This window comes from Bos mutus, chromosome 7 (assembly GCF_027580195.1).
Source record: "Bos mutus isolate GX-2022 chromosome 7, NWIPB_WYAK_1.1, whole genome shotgun sequence".
Classification (NCBI taxonomy): Eukaryota; Metazoa; Chordata; class Mammalia; order Artiodactyla; family Bovidae; genus Bos; species Bos mutus.
This window is the reverse complement of record NC_091623.1, coordinates 47302847-47322090: the sequence shown is the minus strand read 5'-3', so window position 1 is coordinate 47322090 and position 19244 is coordinate 47302847. Positions and strand designations below refer to the sequence as shown.

The 19244-nt window shown below is 53.8% G+C and overlaps 2 protein-coding genes across 3 annotated transcripts in view; one reads left to right on the top strand and one right to left on the bottom strand.

The window, feature by feature from the left end:
- NCAN (neurocan) overlaps nt 1–11017 on the bottom strand; it is a 28071-nt gene extending 17054 nt beyond the window's left edge. Inside the window, 7 exon segments of the mRNA XM_005898288.2 lie at nt 1–131; nt 1244–1537; nt 2061–2188; nt 2299–2473; nt 5138–5548; nt 6460–6539; nt 10989–11017. Of these exon segments, the coding sequence (XP_005898350.2) occupies nt 1–131; nt 1244–1537; nt 2061–2188; nt 2299–2473; nt 5138–5548; nt 6460–6532 (1212 nt within the window). The 5' untranslated portion in view covers nt 6533–6539; nt 10989–11017.
- A 6505-nt stretch (nt 11018–17522) lies between these two features.
- Nucleotides 17523–19227, top strand: NR2C2AP (nuclear receptor 2C2 associated protein). Of its 2 annotated transcripts, XM_070373410.1 has the most exons (6): nt 17523–17711; nt 17797–17942; nt 18134–18224; nt 18592–18697; nt 18770–18838; nt 19089–19227. In XM_070373410.1, exons 2-6 carry the CDS (start codon nt 17905–17907, stop codon nt 19205–19207), a joined length of 423 nt encoding a protein of 140 aa, XP_070229511.1. In that variant the 5' UTR covers nt 17523–17711; nt 17797–17904; the 3' UTR covers nt 19208–19227. The 2 variants fall into 2 exon arrangements, with proteins under 2 accessions (XP_070229511.1, XP_070229510.1); XM_070373409.1 differs by having other exon boundaries at nt 17523–17942.
- The last annotated feature ends 17 nt before the right edge of the window (nt 19228–19244 follow it).

Genomic DNA, 19244 nt, shown 5'->3' with positions numbered 1-19244 from the left:
GACTACCTCCTCCTCTTCCTGCAGACTGGGCTCCAATTCTCCAGCGGGGGGCCCTTCTGCCGACAGAATCTCCCCCTCATCTCCAGATGAGGGGGTCTCTGGGTCTCCATGTTGGGATGTGGGGTGATGAGCTGTGGGAGAAAGCAGAAGAGGTTGTGCTAGGCCCAGGGCCTAGCTGGGAAGTCCTGCCTGAAGTCTATCCACATTCCAGCATGCTGTAGCACAGATCTTCTACGTATTTCTGTCTCTCTGTGCCCCTCTGACTCTCTGGGTTGTTTCTGGGATCCCCCTGACTGAGAGATGGAGGTGCAAAGTTTTCGTCCCCATTGTTCAGACAGGTCCACTGTCAAAGTCAGAGTCAACTGGTCGCAATAAAGGGTCAAGAGACACCTTGGCCGGTGGGTGAAGCTCAGGCAGTGCCAACTCCCAGGGGGGCAGGTCAGACCTGGGCATGGCTCCTCCCCAGGGAGAGAAAGCGCCTAATGGGCATGGCCTCCCTACGAAGAAATTCCTCCCAACTCCTGCCCTTTCACATAAGACTCAGCTCCTTTGGATTTGAGGTTGGCAGCTTCTGAGGGTATGGAACCAACCCAAGGGCGAGGGTCATCCCCTGGTCCTGTCCCTGGGGCCGTGGCCTTGCTTATGGGGCGTGGCTAGCCGAGGCCTTAATCCCTTCCCAGCGGGTGCTCCTGTGCAAGGTTCCAGGCAAGAAGCTTTCCATCCAGAGGTCTGAGATCATCTCTTAGAGATCTCAGGAGACATACGTGCTAAGTCGCTTCAGTCGTGTCCGACTCTTTGCGACCCACGCTCCTCTGTCCATGAGATTCTCCAGGCAAGAATACTGGAGTGGGTTTCCATATCCTTCTCCAGGGGCTCTTCCCAATCCAAAGATCAAACCCGCATCTTTTGCGTCTCCTGCATTGGCAGGCGGGTTCTTTACCACTAGCTCCACCTTGGAAGACCTAGACCACACACTCAACAGGACTTCCCCGCAGAGCTTGGCTTGCCTCGGGCTTGTCCTAAGGAGGGGCGGGGCTCCTATGGAAAGCTTGTCTCGGGGTGTCACCCTTCCCTGGGGGCGTGGCTCACCGCAGAGTAAGTTTTCAACCTGTTTCTGCCCTACCTGACCTCCGCCTCCACTAGAAACCCAAACTTCCAGGGGCGTGGCCGTTTAGCAAAGCGCACGCCCTTGGGGCGTGGTCACCAGGAGACCCACCCTCCAGGGGCGAGGCTTCACACATACCTCTGAAGCAGTAGGCATCGAAGCGCTCTCCAGGTGCCGGGAAGCCAGTGCGGTTGGCAAAGCGGTATACGGTGCGCACGCCAGGGGCTGGGCCACCGCAGCGCCGACGCGGCGTCTGGATCGGGTAGCGCACGCTGCCGTCGGCCAGCCAGCCCGGGTCGCACTGGTCCAGGCCCTCATGCCAGGCCAGGTGCAGCTGTCCTACCGAGGCCAGCACGGCGCCCTGGCGTCGGCACTGGGCACGTGCGCCGGCCAGTGTCAGGCGGCGGGCCAGGCCTACGTAGAAGACCTCGCCTGCGGAAAGGCGCGGGAGAAGGTCAGAGGTGTCCCACGGACCCTCCCCCGGAGCCCGGGAAGGGGGTCCCATCTCAAATAGCCCTGATCTGGCCGGATTTGGGTTCTGGCTAAACGAGATGGAGGCAGCCGCAGCTGCGCGCCCCCGTCGCCAGAGCATCACTGCCATTGCCTCTCATGCAGTGCTAAGAGGGGGCTTCACTTTCTTTTCACAAATGAGGTAACTGAGGCGCCTGAACGAGCTGGGCTTCAGAGAGAGGAAGGGGCTTGGGGAAGGTGTGAGGAGGAAGGAAGTAGGAAGAGGGAGAAGGGGGCAGGAAGGGGGAGAGATTCAGAGAAAGGGAAGGGGCACAAAGGAGAGGGGCTCAGGGAGTGGAGGAAAAACCGGCGGGTCCAGGTCTTGGCTGTGGGTTTAGAGAGGGATAAAACTTAGGAGAGCTAGGCAAGGACTTAGGTAAGGATGGGGGGTTAGGAAGGATAAAGGGGCTCAGAGAAGGGGGCGTTCTACCAGCCCCAGACTTACCCCCCAGCTCACGGGCAAAGCAATACACATCGTAGAGTTCCCGTGGGTCTCGCCTCCCATAGTTCCTCACCCCCGGAAGGCTGCTACGGTCACCATAGCAACCAGGACGGGACTGGGTGATAGGATACCTGACAAGACAAAGTGGGGGCCTCTCTCAGATTTGTGCTCCGGGGGCTCCCAAGGAACCTCTTTCTCCAGGGGCTAGCTCTCCGTCTCCCTACGCTGTGTACCCACTCACCGAACAGTGCGGTCAGAAAGCCACCCGGCATCGCAGTTGTCAAAGCCGTCCTCAAAGGCAGCCTGCAGGTGCCGCGGGGCTGCAATGGTGGCTGAGTTGAGACGACAGGCCTCCTGAGCCTCAGCAAAAGTTAGAGAGTAGCGATCCAGGGCTGCTCGGTAGTGGAACACAACACCTATGCAGAAACGCCCAGGATAGGGAGCTGATTTACGCTGAAATCTTCAAGCACAGACCTCCCTCTTACCGAACACACCACCTAGACTAACAATAATAGATGACCTGCTGCCCTACACTGCCCTGTACCATGTCTGTTCACTCAGCACCAGGCACAGGGCTAGGGTGATGATGGGCAGTGACACTGATATACCCTGGTTTTACAGATGAGGAAATTGATAACGGCCATAAAGGGCTAGAATTTGTTAAATATTTGCTATGTAAAAAACACTTACAAGCACCATGTACATACATGCTAAGTCACTTTAGTCGTGTCTGACTCTTTGCAATCCCATGGATTGTAGTTCACTAGGCTCCTCTGTCCACGGGATTCTTCAGACAAGAAGAATGTCCATGGCATGGGTTGCCATGCCCTCCTCCAGGGGATCTTCTCCACCCAGGGATCGAACCCAGGTCTCCCACATTGCAGACAGATTCTTTACTGTCTGAGCTACTGGGAAGCCCTATGTTGGCCATGGGCCAACAATGTCTTACTGTGTATTTTATGGGGTCGACCAATCATTCCCTTTCCAAGGCCTTTCCAAGGGGATCTTCCCAACCCAGCGATTGAACCCACATCTCTTAAGTCTCCTGCATTGGCAGGTGTGTTCTTTACCACTAGCACCACCCCGGAAGCCCCTTTATATTCATTACCTCATTGAAATCTTACAACGACCCTATGATTATCCCCATTTCCAAAGGAGGAAACAAAGGCTCAGAGAGGTTGAGGGACAAGTCTAGGGCCATATGACCAGTATAAGGGAGAGCCAGAATTTGTATTCAGGAAGATCTGGACTCCAAAGACAGCATTCTTCATGCCAGGGTTAGGGACTGGAGGTAACAGAAGGCATGGACAAGAGTGAGAGACATTCTTCCTTTCAGGAACTAAGCACACGCACTGGGAGAGGAAGCAAAGAGCAACCGGTGATCAAACGTGGCTCTTGCCCAGTTTAGAAATGGAGTCACTCACGGCTTCCTGGAGGAGGTAACGTGTAATTCACATCCTGGTTTATCAGATGTGAAGCATCAGTAAGCTCACTGTGACTCAAATTCTGATTTAGGGATGAGAGAAATGGCTGAGTGAGACAAAAGAAATTAAACATTTTGCTCCATCTTATTACACTGAGAGCTCCCAGAAGGCAGAAGCTGTGTCCCAGTCATGGCTGTGTCTCCAGCACCAGGCTGTCACGTGGTAGTCGCTCAATAAAGGTCTGGTAGAATGAACAAACCAAACAAACCCAGAGGTGGAATTCCCTTCTTTCATCACTTACCAGTTTTCTTTGAGGTTTATTAGTTTTGAGAACAAGGCTTTAGAAAGGGGAACATTGGCTGACCCCATAAAATATGCACTGAGACATTGTTGGGCGTGGAAAGACTGTGCTCCAGAACAGGGGGGTGCAGGGACTTTCCTCGTGGCCAACATAGGGCTTCCCAGGTGGCTGAGACAGTAAAGAATCTGCCTGAAATGTGGGAGACCCAGGTTTGATCCCTGGGTCAGGACAGTCCCCTGGAGGAGGGCATGGCAACCCATTCCAATATTCTTGCCTGGAGAATACCATGGACAGAGGAGCCTGGCAGGCTACAGGACAGAGTGACTAACACTTTCACTTCCACTTTTCAACACAGGTTAAGGGAAATTGACTTCCCAGTTGGCATCCACAGGATGTTCTCCACACAATGATCCTTTCATTGATTCAGTGCTCAAATATCTATTGAGCATCTTCTGTATGCCATGCCCTTTTCTAGGACTTTGGTTTAATAATTAAAAAATATATATTTGTTTGCATTGTTCAGCTTGACTGGTTAGGAAAACAGAAACTACACTGAATATTTCAACAGAAAGAATTTAATGTACAAATTGGTTAAACAGATATGTGAGGACTGTCACTTCCTTAATATATAATTCCTTTTCATATTTTTTTAACGAATTCTACCTGTATTTTTAAAATGTTTGTTATTTATTTATTTGGCTGCACAGCTCTTAATTGTAGCATGCAGGATCTTTAGTTTTGGCTTGTGGGATCTAGTTCCCTGACCAAGGATCAAACTCCAGGCCCCCTGCCTTGGGAACGTGGAGTCTTAGCCACTGGATCATCAGGGAAGTCCCCTTAACATATATTTTCAATCGACTTTTTAAAAAGAACTTCCCTTTTAAAAAACATATATTTATTTTAAAAGGAAATTTGTATTCTTATTTAAAATACAAAACCAATATCCTCTGCCTTATGTGAAAGTAGATGACCATGACATGGACTGCAGGTTATGAAATCCTGTGAAATGTTGTGGCCTGTAAGAGACTAGTCAGAGGCTGCTTTCTCTTAGCTAAAAAACAGAGATGTTAAAAAGAGAGGAGTACGCATAGAGACTTTCTTCATGATTTTATCAGAATTGAGAGCCAATCACTGTTCAGGGAGTATTTCTTTCTTTCTTTCTTTTTTGCCTGCAGGATCTTAACTTGCCCAAAAGGGGTTGAATCCAAGCCCTCGAACCCAGGCCCTTGGCAGTGAAAGCGCAGAGTCCTAACCACTGGACACCAGGGAATTCCCCAAGGAGTGATTTCTAAGATGACGTTCAGTGAGTGCACTTCCCCGTCCCAGCCTTGGCCCCTCCCCTTCCCCCAACTGACCCGTCACCTCCAGGGGCACCAGGTCCTGCTCATCCTCGATGCCCCTCACCACCTGGCAGCGGTAGAGCCCGGAGTCGCTGGCCCTCAGTGGTCCCAGCAGCAACGTGGCGTTGGCTCGGTGCCGGGGGTAGGCGGGAAGTGACACACGTCCCTGCCAGCCCTTGGCGACTCGGACCACGTTGTCCTTGGCTACTAGGATGGGCAAGTCCTGCCGCTGGCCTGATGCAGTCCGCACCTTGGTCCATTTGATCCGTGGGGCTTCTCGAGCTGCACCTGGCCGTGGCCGCAGGCTAAAGAGACAGGGCAGGGCCACCAACTCTGCCAGGGCAGCCCGGACTGACCCAGACCCCACTTTCTGCATGTGGAGCCCCTTCTCAGCAGTGGCTGCAGCTGCGGTGGTGTGCTGTGGGCCTGGGGAGGAGAAGGTGGAGAGAGGGCCTGATTGAGAGGCAAGGACCAGCAGAGACTGCAGCTTTCCTCACTTTACAGACAGGGAGACTGAGGCCAGAGAGGTTAGGCTGCCTATACAACATCACAGGGCAGTACACAGATCTGAGATCTGCAGCCCAATCTGTGAGCAGAAGAGGGGTAACCGGGTCGGATCCTTTCATAGTTCTGCCTACACTCAAAGTCCAGATCCTGGAGACCAGAGATTTGACTCTCAGTGTCACTGACGTGGCCATGGAAAAGTTAGTGTTCTCCTCTGAGCCATGGTTTCCCTAAAAGTTAAACGAGAGGCAACCATCGGAAGGGAACCGGTGTTTGTGGAGTACCTTCTACATACCAGGCACTTTATAAATAGCAATCAGCTCATTTGCTTTTCATAACCATCTGCAGAGGTAGCCATCTCTCATCCTTTTCTGGGGGAGTTGAGGAAATTGAGGCTCACAGACATCATACTTGCTTAAGGCCACAGAGCAAATCAGGAGGCATTTCTAAAGTCTGGCCTTTTGACCACCACTGGGGAGATGCCAGGGAGAGGCATACAGGGTTTTATTTCTATTGCTACACCCATGGCAGGCATCACTAATCAATCTTCATACGATTCTCTCTCCTTTTTTTTCCCCTCTCTTTCTCTCTTCAGCTCATCTCAGCAAAACAGTGAGAGGCGGGAACCTCTAGCCTCTGCTGGCAATGACTAAAAATAACCTCTCAGGTGTCTTGTTCGCTTTTGACTGTTCAAAGACTTTTTTTCATCTATTCTCATTTTATTCTCCAGACCAAGCCAGAGAACCAGCAGGAGAAGACTCTCAAGTTAAAAGGCTGCCCCATCTTGTCAGTTCTCCAGACCCCAACCTCTCCCACCTCACAAGCAAACTCACCCTGCTCCCCAGCCACAAAGAGAAGCATCTGGAGAGTCAGGAGGCCTGAGACCCAGACAGACAAGGCCCCCATCCTGGACCTGAAACAAGATGGAGAGGGAGTACAGGGGTGAGTACATCCCTTCTAGACAGTTGACATGAAAGGACCAATTCCTCCCCCTCTACAGATCTGGAAATGTGGGCTAGAGAGGCCATGCATCACTCAAGGTCACACAGTCAACAAGCAAGGGCAGATCCGGGATCCAAATCCAGGACGAACTTACTTCAGAACCCCAGCAAGTGAAGTCTGATGGTCAGAGCATGAGTGCATCAAACCGGGGTTGTCTCTCTGCCTGTTCCTTGCTGTGTGACCTTGAGCACATAGCTTAGCTTCTCTGTGCCTCAGTTTCTTTGCAGGTCAGATGGGGATAAAGTCAGGTAGTTGGAAGGAATAGATCAGTCAATTCAGTCAATACATACAAAATACTTAGCACTGCCTGGCATGCAGGGGTAAATTTCAGCTGTTATTATTATTGACTTTAACAGCCAAGATCAAAATCCCATTTTTCCAGTTGGCCTCCTAAATCAAATTGGGGGCCCCTAGAGGGCAACATCCAGTCCTAGTCTGCCTGGGGTCCCCAGTTCTGGCAGTAGGCTGGCCTCCAAGTCAGCCTGTAATCTGAGTTTGCTGACTGACACGATTCTCAGCTTCAATTCCAGGATCTGGTTGTTGCCAAGATTCTATTCCTGGTTTCTGGGATTTTTGAAGAGCTGCCAAGTCCCAGCTGGAGGAAGGGGCCTCGCCCTTGCCCATCCCATCCTCCGTCTGAATTCACACTGCCTGGCGAGGAGGCCTCCTAGATCCACAGATAAACTCCTGCTGTGGGTCCAGACTTCTGTAGAGGTTGTGGCACATGATAATAAAGTGCACAAATACTGAGCACTACCTGTAAGCAAAGCCCGTTACAGGCACTGGGACACAGCGTCCTCCCAGACTTCACATTCTTCCCGAGACTAGAAACCCTGGTATGGCTCCCCCCTAAAGCCTCCCACTCCTCTGAAAGCCCCCTCCCTGTGTCCCCCTCCCCCACCAACGTGCCTCAGCAGGTGGGGACAGACGGGAAGTTAGAACATTACCTATAAACCCAGCCCCTGCACCCTCTTCCTGATAAAAGAATAGCCCTGAGTAGGGGAGTGTGGATGGAGTCCGGAATAGGGTCCTGCGGGGGACCGCGGGGCCCTGCCAGGTTCCAGCTCCCAGAGGCCCGGTAGGAAGGCAGGCCGGGGACCTGTCCGTGGTGCTGAACTTTGGGGCGGCAACACAGAGGCACTGCCCACTCTCCTTGCCTTCTTAGGACAGTAACTCGGGGTCCAGAGAGGCTGAGTGGTTTGCCTAGGACTGCACAGCAGGGCAGAGGTCAGCTCCTGGTATGGTGTCCGTAACTACCAACGTGTAAACCTCAGCAGTTTCAACCTCCATCCCTGGCTGTCCTCATTTCCCCCTTTCAGAACCCTGAGCGGGGCAGGGTCCTCTGAGAGCTCAAGTCCTGGATAGGTATTAAAGGGTGGGGCAGGACTCTGGCTGTGCCTGCCCCAGGAGAGCCTTGCATGAGTGCGTGCTAAGTCACTTTAGTTCTGTCCGGTTTTTTGCAACCCTGTGGACCGTAGCCCACCAGGCTCCTCTGTCCATGGGATTCTCCAGGCAAGAACACTGGAGTGGGTTGCCATGCCCTCCTCCAGGGGATCTTCCTGACCTAGGGATCGAACCTGCATCTCTTACATCTCCTGCAATGGCAGGCAGGTTCTTTACCACTAGTGCCCCCTGGGAAGCCTTAGGAGGTGGCAAGTACAGAGAATTCTCACGCACGTGCACAACCACACACCCCTCCACACACACACACTTTGTATGATTCACAGCTCAAACTATATCCTCAAGACTAGGTTTCCAGGCCTGTCTCTACTCCCTACGTGTTGCTTCATCACTCTGTGCCTCAGTTTTCCCACTAGTAAAATGGGGATCACCCAGCACAGACCTCAGCATGTTACTGGGAGAATGGAATGAGCTGACTTGTGAAGCCTAAGAAATGTTCACATAAACAACAGCTACTTGTACACAAAGGCTTGTGTGCACACTCAAATACCCAATACCGGTCCAACAAGGTGAGAGACAGAGGTTCAGCTGCACCCTCCTCCTGCCACACACACGCCTTCCCACACATACCCCGTCCCCTCCAACAGCACCCTCACACACCCACACCCTTTCTCTTAAAATACCTCTTCCCCAGGGCCACCAGAGGTGAGCATTTACACAGCTGTCTGGGGCTTGTCCCCTTATTAATAATGCATGAGTCTCATACATATGCAAGTAGGGGCCTGTGGGGCTCTGGGGGAGGGGTGGCCAGGAAGAAAGAGAGGGAAGAAAGTGTGTGTGTGTGTGTGTGCGCGCGCGCGCCTGTGTCTCCCCCTCCTTCACACCCACCTCCTGTCTCAGAAGGCATTGAGTGAGGGTGAGTTTGCCCGCAGGCGTGTTTTTGTGTGTTGTGCCTGGTTGTGCATCGAGGCGCTGTCCAGGCAAGGATGCGCTCTGTGTATGGGACCATGTACGAGGGTCCACAGTGGCAGTGTGTACCGGGTGGGCCCAGGGGGCCAAGTGTGGTCTCTGGGTGTGTGGGCACCAGTAATGCTTAGCAGAGGCTATGAGCACACACGTGTACGTGTTGCTGGCCTTGGAGTCAGGGTGTATTTGTGTGCGTGGGTTCAACGCATGGAACTCCTTGGAGGAGAAAGGAAGCCGGGCTCAGTTATTCAGCCCTGGTTGCCCCTTGGAGACCCGAACCCCCTGCCAATGTCTCCCCCATTAGCTCCCCAATTCTGCACACAGACCACACCTCACACTCCCCCACCCAGGGCCCACACTGCCAACCACATGGAGAGGTCCTGGCTGTACACACGGGACACACACACAGCCACACACTCTAGGCTCAGAGCCTTGGAGACTCACACGCACAGATTCACAGTGACATTAACAAAGAGAGACAATATGGGCACTTACAAGGCAGGCAGCATGTCTTCTACACAAAGACACACACCCACAGTCTCAGGCTCCCCACGGAAACCCCTCGATGAGGCCATGCTGTCAGACACAGTTCCTCACACACACTCACACATGTAGCTGCCAGCCCCTGGCACAGACCAGACTGGATAAATTGTGGCTTTGGTGACTGGTGGGCACATATCATTTTGCAACCGGGTGATGTGGCCTCGGCACAAGTTTCCTGACAAAGACACAACCTCGGTCACATTAGACTCACAGAGGACACCATAAGCATCCACCTCCTCCCAGCATGGGGTAGACACACACACATATACGCACACACACACACACACAAGTCCCTAGCTCCTGGGGGACAGCTTCCATTTGGGAATGTCCCCACGCCAGCGAGGCTGCTGGGGTTCTGGGGTCCCACAGTCTGCCCAGGCTTCCCTCCCTGCCCTTCCCCCACAACCCCCGCTGGGGCCCAGCGCCAACCCTCTCTTCAGCCTGGCTGTCTCCCATTAATGCTGCCGAGAGGAACAAAGCCCCACACACAGGCATGGGGGTCGCTCCTGCCCAGGCTGGGCCCAGGGCCCCAGCCCCTTACTTCCCAGTGTCTGTGCCCCCAAACCAATCCAGGACTTCCACATGCATCCATATGGCCAGACAGAACTGAAGGGGTGAGGCGAGGGTCTGTGTCTGGTGGTGAGGACACGGCCAGATGCGAAAGTACTGGGGCGGCTCCCCCTTAGCAACTGGGTGCTCTGATTGATAGCTAGGGATTTAAGGGGCTCTCACTTAGTATTCACCTCGGACACACAGCATGCTCCCCAAGAGAAGGGACAGCACCCCAACTCTAGGTCCCAGGAAACAACAGGAACCACCGTGGGATGGAGCGCCCCCAGAGCCTCCTGCCTGAGTCAAGATGTGGTAACAAGACCTGAGCCAAAAGGGCAGAGACACCGCAGGACACCCCTTCCCTATGGGGGTTCAGTCTTTGTACAGACCCCCTTCTATCGGGCTCAGGCTGGTCTGGGGAGCCCCTCACCACTGCAGTCCATCCTGGAATCCTGCATTCATCTGGAAACTGGGAATCCCCACTTAAAATCTTGGGGTGTCTCAGCTCAGACACGGGGTGCCCTGTTCCGGAGTCCCACGCTCAGCGGGTGGCTGTTCGCCTCTTATCTCTAAACTTGGGGCTCCCCTTCTTTAGCTTTGGTTCCAGTGCCTCCCCAGCTCTAAGACCCACCCCCAGCCCGGCCCCTCCCCATCGAAGGGTCGTCTCTGCATTCTCTAGACAACCTTACCCCCAAATCCGAATCCCCCTGACATTCTCAAGCCCTCTCCTAGTTTGCCTTCCCTCCCCAACTCGAGGCTTCCCTCCCCCTCTAAGCCACCACCCCATGCTAGGGGCTTTTCTCTGATCCCAGCCCCCTCTCCCCCAAATCTTGAGCTCTGTGTGAATCCCCTAGGACCTCTCCCTCAACGTAACCCCCTCCCCACGACCGACCCCCACCTGGCTCCTAGCGCCAACGCATCCCGGGGCGGTCGACCGGCACAAAGGACGCTCGGCTGGGCTCAATCCGCGCCGGGTCCACCCCTGCGCCCTGCGCTCTGCTCGCCCCAGCGCCGCCTCAGCGCTTATAAAGGGGCTGCGGGGCTGCTTTGCGCATGCGCCCCCGCCAGCCTGAAGCCTCCAACTGTGCGAGGGAGGGGGTTCCCTCTGCCTAAAATCCCCTCCCCACTCCTACGACCACTCACCCCACCCCAGAGACGACTGTGCCAGACTTCTTCCCATTCACAATCAGTGTCCCCAGAAGTCCCATGGTGGGCCTGCTCCATCTTACAGATGGGGAAACTGAGTCCCCAGGGAGATGAAGTCTCTCTCTCTCTCTCTCTCTCAAGGTCACGCCTAGGCAAAGTGCAGAGCTGGGATTCCAATCCTGGTCTGTCTAGCTCTCCAGGGCTCACACTTTAAACAGTTTTGGCTACAGTTACTGTTTTACACCACAGTATAAGAGAGGAAGCGAGACTCAGAGAGGAAAGCAAGCTCCTTAGGGCACACAGATGGTAAGAGACTTGCAAAGTCAGGGCCCAGGTGTGTCACACCCAGAGCTGTTTTTGCCAGTGCCAGCCAGAACTATCATCCATCCACTCATTCTATTATCTAGTCAGCTTTTATGGAGCACCTGGGGTGGACCAGGTATTGTTGTTACAGAAATATTTTTGCTTTGTTGGGGGGAGTGGTGTGCATGTCTTTGTAGGGAGATCCCAGATCTTAAAGGGTCTACAATGGAATATCATTCAGCCATAAAAAGGAACGAAGCACTAATACACGTTCCAACATAGATGAACTTTGAAAATACTATGCTGAGTGAACGAAGCCAAGCACAAAAGGGTCACAGTCTGAGTCCCTTTATATGAAATGTTCAGAATAGATAGATACAGAGGCAGAGAGTAGATCGGGATGACCAGGAGCTGGGGGAGGGGAATGACGGAGGGACCCCACATGGGGACAGGGCTTCCTCTGGGCCCGCTGGACGTATTCTAGAACTAGACAGTGGTGATGGCTGCACAGTAACGTGGGTCACCGCCACTAACCGTGCACTTGCAAATGGGAAATTCTGTGTTCTGTGCATTTCCCCATAATGACAAGTGGAAATGAGGGAGGACAAAAATATAAAGAAATCAGCCCTTTGCCTAGCAAGCCTTTCTTCCCAGGGTCTCCGTTTCTCAGCACCGAGACTGGGCTGTGCTGGCTGAGTGTCCTGCATCCATGTATGTGTGTGGCTGTATCTCTGAGGGTGGGTCTCGACTGGTGGGAAAATAAAGAAACAGGGAACTGGGTGATTTCAGCAAGATTACCAAAAAGGGGGTGAGAATGAGTGAAGGATGAGGGAAGACCCCAAGGGAGCAAGTTTGCCCTGGAAGGTCTGTGTCAGCAGGTTGTTCTGGGGGTGGGCTAGTGGTGGCCATAGGGACCAACGTGACACGCTGGGGAACTTCTCATCACAGAAGACGGATGGTGGTCAGGGGTCACACCACTGTGAGTGTCTGCAGGTGGCAGGCCGCAGGGACAGGAGTCTGGGTGACTTGTGTGGGGGCAGCTTGGCCCCCACAAGTCCAGAGTTCAAAACCCCTTTCTGAGGAGTTCCATGCTGGTCTAATGGTTAGAATTCCACACTTTCACTACCATGGCCAAGGTTCAGTCCCTGGTCAGGAAACTGAGACCCCACAGGCTTTGAAGCATGCCACCCCCCCAAAAAAAAATCCTCTCTGAAATCCCTAACAGTGTAACTCTGGACCAGCCATTTCATTTTCCTGTGTCTCAGTTTCCCTGTCAAAAACAGGGATCATTAAACGTAAACCACCTTAAGGGTTGCTGGGAGAGTGAAATGGGAAGTAAACACAGAAGCTGGGAGCTGTATCAAGCTGCTGTATCAAGCAGCTGTATCAAGCTGCTGCCCGTTTTCCAGCCAAGAAAACTGAGGCTCAGGGAGATAGGACCCCCTGCCTGAGGTTGCAGAGTATGGGTAGGGGCCAACTGGGAGCCCTGATGCTGAAGCTGAAACTCTAATACTTTGGCCACCTAATGCGAAGAGCTGACTCATTTGAAAAGACCCTGATGTTGGGAAAGACTGCGGGCAGGAGAAGGGGGTAACCCAGGATGAGATGGTTAGATGGCATCATCGACTCAGTGGACATGAGTTTGAGTAAACCCAGGGAGATAGTGAAGGACAGGGAAGCTTGCATGCTGCAGTCCACGGGGTCACAAACAGTTGGACACGACAGAGCTTCTGAACAACGACAAGTGGGACACCAGGTCTGTGGCTTCCGAACCAAGCTAATCCCCACCCTGACTCCCCCCACTTGTTCCCTCCCCCTCCTCCCCCCTCCCTGGCTCCCCTCACTGGTGCCAGGGCTGAGCTTAGAGGGACTGGCCTGGGGCCTGGGAGCAGGCTGTTGCTGGGGGCTTGAATGAGGCAACCTTGCCTGGGAATCTGCTGGGCTCAAAGAGCTATTTATAGGCCTGCACTGGGAATGGGCCAGCGGCCTCCCACCCTCAGCCCTGAGCGCCCTCTCTGTCTCCCCCACACTGGGTCTTAGGCCAGGGACTGCTGCGAGTCGGGGGCGGGAACAGGGGAGGAGGCTGGTTGCCCAGAAGATGAGCTAGGAGGCAGGACCCTCCTGGAGAGCTGGGCCTCAGGAACAGACGCTGTCCCCTGAAATGCCTCTCACACACCTGACATATCCACAGGGCACGTGCAAGCATATTCACACCTGTCACATACAACGTCATTACCAACCACTGATACGATGTCATATCCCAGACGTACAGTGAGAGCACGTGCAGCCCAGCCACACCTGGCCAGGCCACATATAAGTCACACGGGCCACTCACACTGTCACCTGGCCACACACAAGTCATATCTACTGTACAACCAAACTCACAACTCTGAGCCCAGCTGCACCCAGCCCCTTCACACTCAAACACACCTGTTGCCGTGCATACCCACGGAAACTTAGCCTTCCTGGCAGCCACAAACAGCTCACGTCTGCCCCACGTTGTTTACAGCCAAGCATGATTACAGCCATGGGCATACCTACAGTCAGCACCCAACCGTGACCACCTGATGCCAAGTCGCATGGGGACAGGCCCCCGGGGCCACACTCACAGCACAGTCACTCATGTTCACCGTCCAACACACTCAGTTGTGGCCCAAGGTGTTCCCTGGCCAGCTCAGCTCAGCCCCTTCATGTGCGGCCACCCCCTCTCCTGCCCACTGTCATCTCCACTTATCTGGAGATGGTAAGGCTCACAAGCTTACCTCCTGCAGGACCGACGAGTCCTGTCAGAAACAACTGAGCATCCTTTTACCCTGAACTGGGCCCTGCAGTACCCATGCAGGCCCCGGTGGATAAATCAGACCCAGATTGGCCCCACATGGGGCTGCCAACCCCAGAGGATTCCATCACCCTTACCTCCACAGGCTCTCCAGGCTGCGGACTTGGGACAATCATTACACTTATGCCCCAGGGGGAAACTGAAGCGCAAAGCAATCTGAGGGCTTTTCCCTGCCCTACTCCAAGGTGACAAACTTATGGGAAGTGGGACCTGTTTTCTACCATGAGGGTGGCTGTCTCCCCAGAGTCCTTGGTGACCTATACTTGCTGTGTGACTTCAGCAAATCCATGACCCTCTCTGAGCCTCCATTTTCTCTCCTGCAAAATGCAGAACTCAGCTCAACTCCAGAGTGAGACTGAAGTTTGCATCCCGGTTCCCCTGGGTGACCTTACATAAATGACTTCTTTGCCTCAGTTTCCCTCAGCCAACCAGAGTTACAGTTCCTGGCTCTTCTAAATTTCCCTCTGCCCTACCCCCTGGGGTGAGGAAGGAGGGAGTGATTAGTCTCTTCTCACTAAGGCAAATGAATGGACCACTTTTGGCTGCTCTGCTGGGAGCTTAGAGCTGCTAATTCCCTGGAGAAACAGGAGGTTCTTTCATGCCCAGGCGCCGGTGGGGTGAGGAGGCGGGAAGAGGGTACGAAGCTGGCTTCATCCCAGTGGGCACGGTGGCTCCATGCCAAGACCAGGAGTGGTAAGGGGGGCCTTGGGGCTGTGCATATCCTCCCTGGGGAACCTTGGCTGCTGAGTGGCTGAGCGGCTGTATCCTTCGCTGTAAAATGGGAGTGACAAGGACCAGCACAGCAGATTTAATGATCTAGTGGATGGAGACAGACGTGGCTTCAAGTTAAACACAGGGTAGGTGCTCAACAAAGGTCAACCACTGTTGTTATATGTCAGCCTGAAGAGACCACTGAATTCTCTAGCAGTCCCATAAATAGAACTCTCTTAATTTCACAGATAAGGAAACCAGCTCAGAGAGGTCAACATATTTGTCCAAGATCACACAGCCAATGAGTGAATGGCCTAACCAAGATTTGAACCTGATCTGGACTCTCCAGGGTCCATACTCTTCCTAAATTCTTCTAGAGGTAGGGAGGTGGTTTTTTTGACACTCCCCCCCCCCCGCCCGCCCCGCCAGACCCTGCCAGCCCTAGCCCTCAGACCAGCAGAGCCAGGTCTGGATGGCACGAGGCCATGACTGAATGCAGGAAGTCCTGGCAGGCAGGGGCTGATGGGGTGGCCCTTCCGCTGGTGTCCCAGTTTCCCAGACAGCCCCCACTCCTGGTGTGGACTTGGGCAGACACTAGAAGGATGCCAGGAGGACCATTCCCCCAGCCCTTGAAGAAAGGGCTGGATCCCAGACCATTCAGTTAAAGCCAGGAACTGCAGCCTCTTGCCAGTGGCTGCTCTGTCCAGAAGTCTCCATTCACGCGGATTGGATGGGATACCGCCTTTCTCAAACACCTTTCTTGACTGCTTTAGGCCCAGCAGGATCTCAACTCACATATTTTATTCAAATTCATGGTCTTTTTATTCAACCAGGCCTTTGCTTATGCTGTTCACTCTGCCTGCCCATCCACCTCCCCACTCCAATTTTTCTCACCTTGGTGAATTCCTGCCCACTCAATAAGATACAGGCACAATATCCCCTCTCCCAGGAAGCCCTCCCTCAGGTAGACCCTCTACTTCTCCAGCCTCATCTCTCCCTCTGGCTCAGCTCTGGTCCCATGGGGCTGGGATTATATGTGTCTAGTCCTTTCTTCCCCAGATTGGGAGATCTTCAGATATGGGGCTGGAACTGAGACCTCTCATAGTCCTCAGCATCACTCAGCACAGGGCTGGGCAGTAGGGAGTGGCAGGAGTTGTTTACTGAATCAGTGAACCAAACCTTTAGCAGTGTATCTGAGGCTTTGTATAATCCAGCTTGGCAAATTCCTGTTCATCCTTCAAAACCCACCTCACATTACCCCTCCTCCAAGAAGCCTGTCCCAGGCAGCATTTACTACCAAGATAGATTTGGAAGCCAGGACTTCTGTGTCCCAGTGGTGACACACAAGGCTGATAAAGACGCCCAGTACTCGCACCAATGGCTTCTTCCCCAACTCTTCCTTTGGCCTCTGGGAGGCAGTGAAGTGCAGGGATTCCCAAGCTCTGGGCTTCCCTGGTGGCTCAGTGCTGAAGAATCCTGCTTGCCATGCAGGAGACGTGGAAGATGTGAGTTCGATTCCTGGGTTGGGAAGATCCCCTGGAGAAAGAAATGGCAACCAACTCCAGTATTATTGCCTGGGTAATCCCGTGGACAGAAGAGCCTGGAGAGGGTCGCAAAAGAGTCAGACATGACTTCCCTGGTGGCTCAGACAGTAAAGAATTCTTCTGCAGTTAGGGAATGAACTCGGCAGACTTCGTTCTACTGGTGGGAAGATATCATTATAAGAAGTCTCTTGCACTTTAAAACTAGTGCTCTATACCCGCAGGTACCAAAGGACAGCCGCCCACACACAGTAGGCACACATTTTCTTTAGATACCTGCATTTTCCCTCCATATCTGAGAGACTTGCTTATAGAAATCCATGGCCCCCTTGTTTTCCACCGAAGTAGGAAATGTCACTGCCTGTCTCCTTGTAGGGCTGGCCTTGGGGAAGTCCTAGGGAAGGAAGGCTCCTCCTCTAGTAAGCATCTCCAGCTTCAGTTTTTTATTGTTGTTTAGTCATTGTGCTGTGCTCAGTCATGTCCGACTCTGTCCATAGAGATTCTCGAGGCAAGAATACTGCCGTGGGTTGCCATGCCCTTTTCCAGTGCATCTTCCCAACCCAGGGATCGAACCCAGGTCTCCCTCATTGCAGGTGGATTCTTCACCGTCTGAGCCGTGTCTGACTCTTTAGTGACCCCCTGGAATGTACCCCTCCAGGCTCTTCTGCCCCTGGGATTTCCCAGGCAAGAATACTGGAATTGGTTGCCATTTCTTTCTTCCCAACCCAGGAATCGAACTCAGGTCTCCCATGTCTCCTGCATTGCAAGCAGGATTCCTTTCCACTGAGCCAGCAGGGAAGCCCGCAATCAAGCCCGCAATCACTGGATCAGGGCCCTTTAAGAGGCAGGCACTGAGGGGCGGGGCAAATTAAACCACGCCCCGGTCGCGAGGGCCAGGCGCGCCTGCGCGGCTTTCACGCGGTTCCGGATCTTGCTTTTGGTTCCGAAAGCAGTTTGAGAGAAACTGAGGCTCCGAGAAGGAACGACCACTCCCTAAACCGATAGGAAACCTATTTACCTTCCTTGGACCCACTGTGAAAGGCCTGGCCTGGGATCGTTAGCAGTGTCTCCGAAACTCCAGGTTTTTCCACCAAGGGGTTGGTTGGTCAAGGAGACATTTAGGCCTGGAGAGACTGGGCAGTGAGGGATCTTGTGCCGCGCTACAGGTGAGGGCGCGTAGATTCTGAGGCGTGAACAGAGTCGCGCTCTGGCCGCCTGGATTCGAACCTGGACTGAGCCCAGCTCTGAGTCCTGCGAGGCCTCGTGGAACCGAGATGGCCCACTCTTTGGTTTGTCCAGAGACAGTGAGCAGGTGAGAGCCCCGGGCAGGGGTGGGGTGTGAACGGGGGCGGGCAGTGGCGGATGAGGCCCTTGGCCTGGAGTGCAGTCCCTAAGGGGCAGACAGAAATGAGGGAAGCGGTGGTGAGGAAGGGGTGAGCCAGGGAGTAGGTGAGCCCGCGCCACGGTGCTCAGCACCTCTCCACGCTGCGACTCTGCCTTTAGGGTGAGTTCGGTGCTGAATCGGAACACCAGGCAGTTTGGCAAGAAGCATCTGTTCGACCAGGACGAGGAGACGTGTTGGAACTCGGACCAGGTGAGGCACTCTCTCCCTGGAGTCTCCACCCCTAGTGTGAATCAGAATCAGGGCGGGGAGTCTAAGAGATTCCCTATTGGTCAAGTGGTTGAGAGACTGATTTCCCTGCTGAGCGTGTGGGTTCAGCCCCTGATTTTGGAACTAAGATCCTACAAGCTGTGCTGCACTGCCAAAAGAAATGAATGAAAGAATTAGGGGTCCAGTGTCCCCTGAGAATTTGGGGGCTCCCCAGCTGGGCAGATTGGCCAGGAAGGGAACCTGTGCTCACACTATGCTCCCCACCCCTCATGGACTGTGTGAATGAGAGAGACATGGCAGGGCTGCGTCTGAAGTGCTCACGGGCCTTTCCTTTTCTGTCTGCTTCCAGGGTCCCTCCCAGTGGGTAACACTGGAGTTCCCCCAGTGCATCTGTGTCTCCCAGCTGCAGATCCAGTTCCAGGGGGGCTTCTCCAGTCGCCAGGGCCGCCTGGAAGGTACTGGAAAACCCTGGAAAGTAGGGGATTAGAGAGGGCTCGCTGGTCTCACTGCCTCTTTCTCTGCTACAGGTTCTCTGGGGAGTGAGGCTCTTAGCAAGATTGTGGATTTTTACCCTGAGGACAACAACTCGCTTCAGATATCCTGTTTCAGCCGCTGGGTGGGATGATCTGTGCCTCTGAAAGCTGTGGGCCCCGGCCTGTGACCTTGGGCAAGTGGCCTCTAGGTCTCCACTGGTTCACCTGTAAAATGGGCTCACGACAGTCTGTTCTGTGTGAGAGCTTCTCAGGGACCAACAGTGTGCGGGTGACCCAGCGCAGTGGATGTATCTGAGCTGGGGCTGGCAGGTGGGAAAAGATAAATCTGTTTCCCTTGACTGTTCAGCTTACACCTTCCCAGTGCCACCTGCTGAGGTGGACCGGCTGAAGGTGACATTTGAGGACACCACTGATTTCTTTGGCCGAGTGGTCATCTATCACCTACGTGTGCTAGGGAAGAAGAAGGAGTGAGGCTGCTGGGTGGCTGCCTCCTCCAGGAAGCACAGCA

Bases quoted from the DNA above. Each gene is read 5' to 3' on its own strand.
- NR2C2AP (XM_070373410.1), top strand. From the start codon at position 17,905: ATGGCCCACTCTTTGGTTTGTCCAGAGACAGTGAGCAG. The intron at 17,943-18,133 runs GTGAGAGCCCCG...CTCTGCCTTTAG, and splicing joins TGTCCAGAGACAGTGAGCAG to GGTGAGTTCGGTGCTGAATC. The intron at 18,698-18,769 runs GTACTGGAAAAC...TCTCTGCTACAG, and splicing joins TCGCCAGGGCCGCCTGGAAG to GTTCTCTGGGGAGTGAGGCT.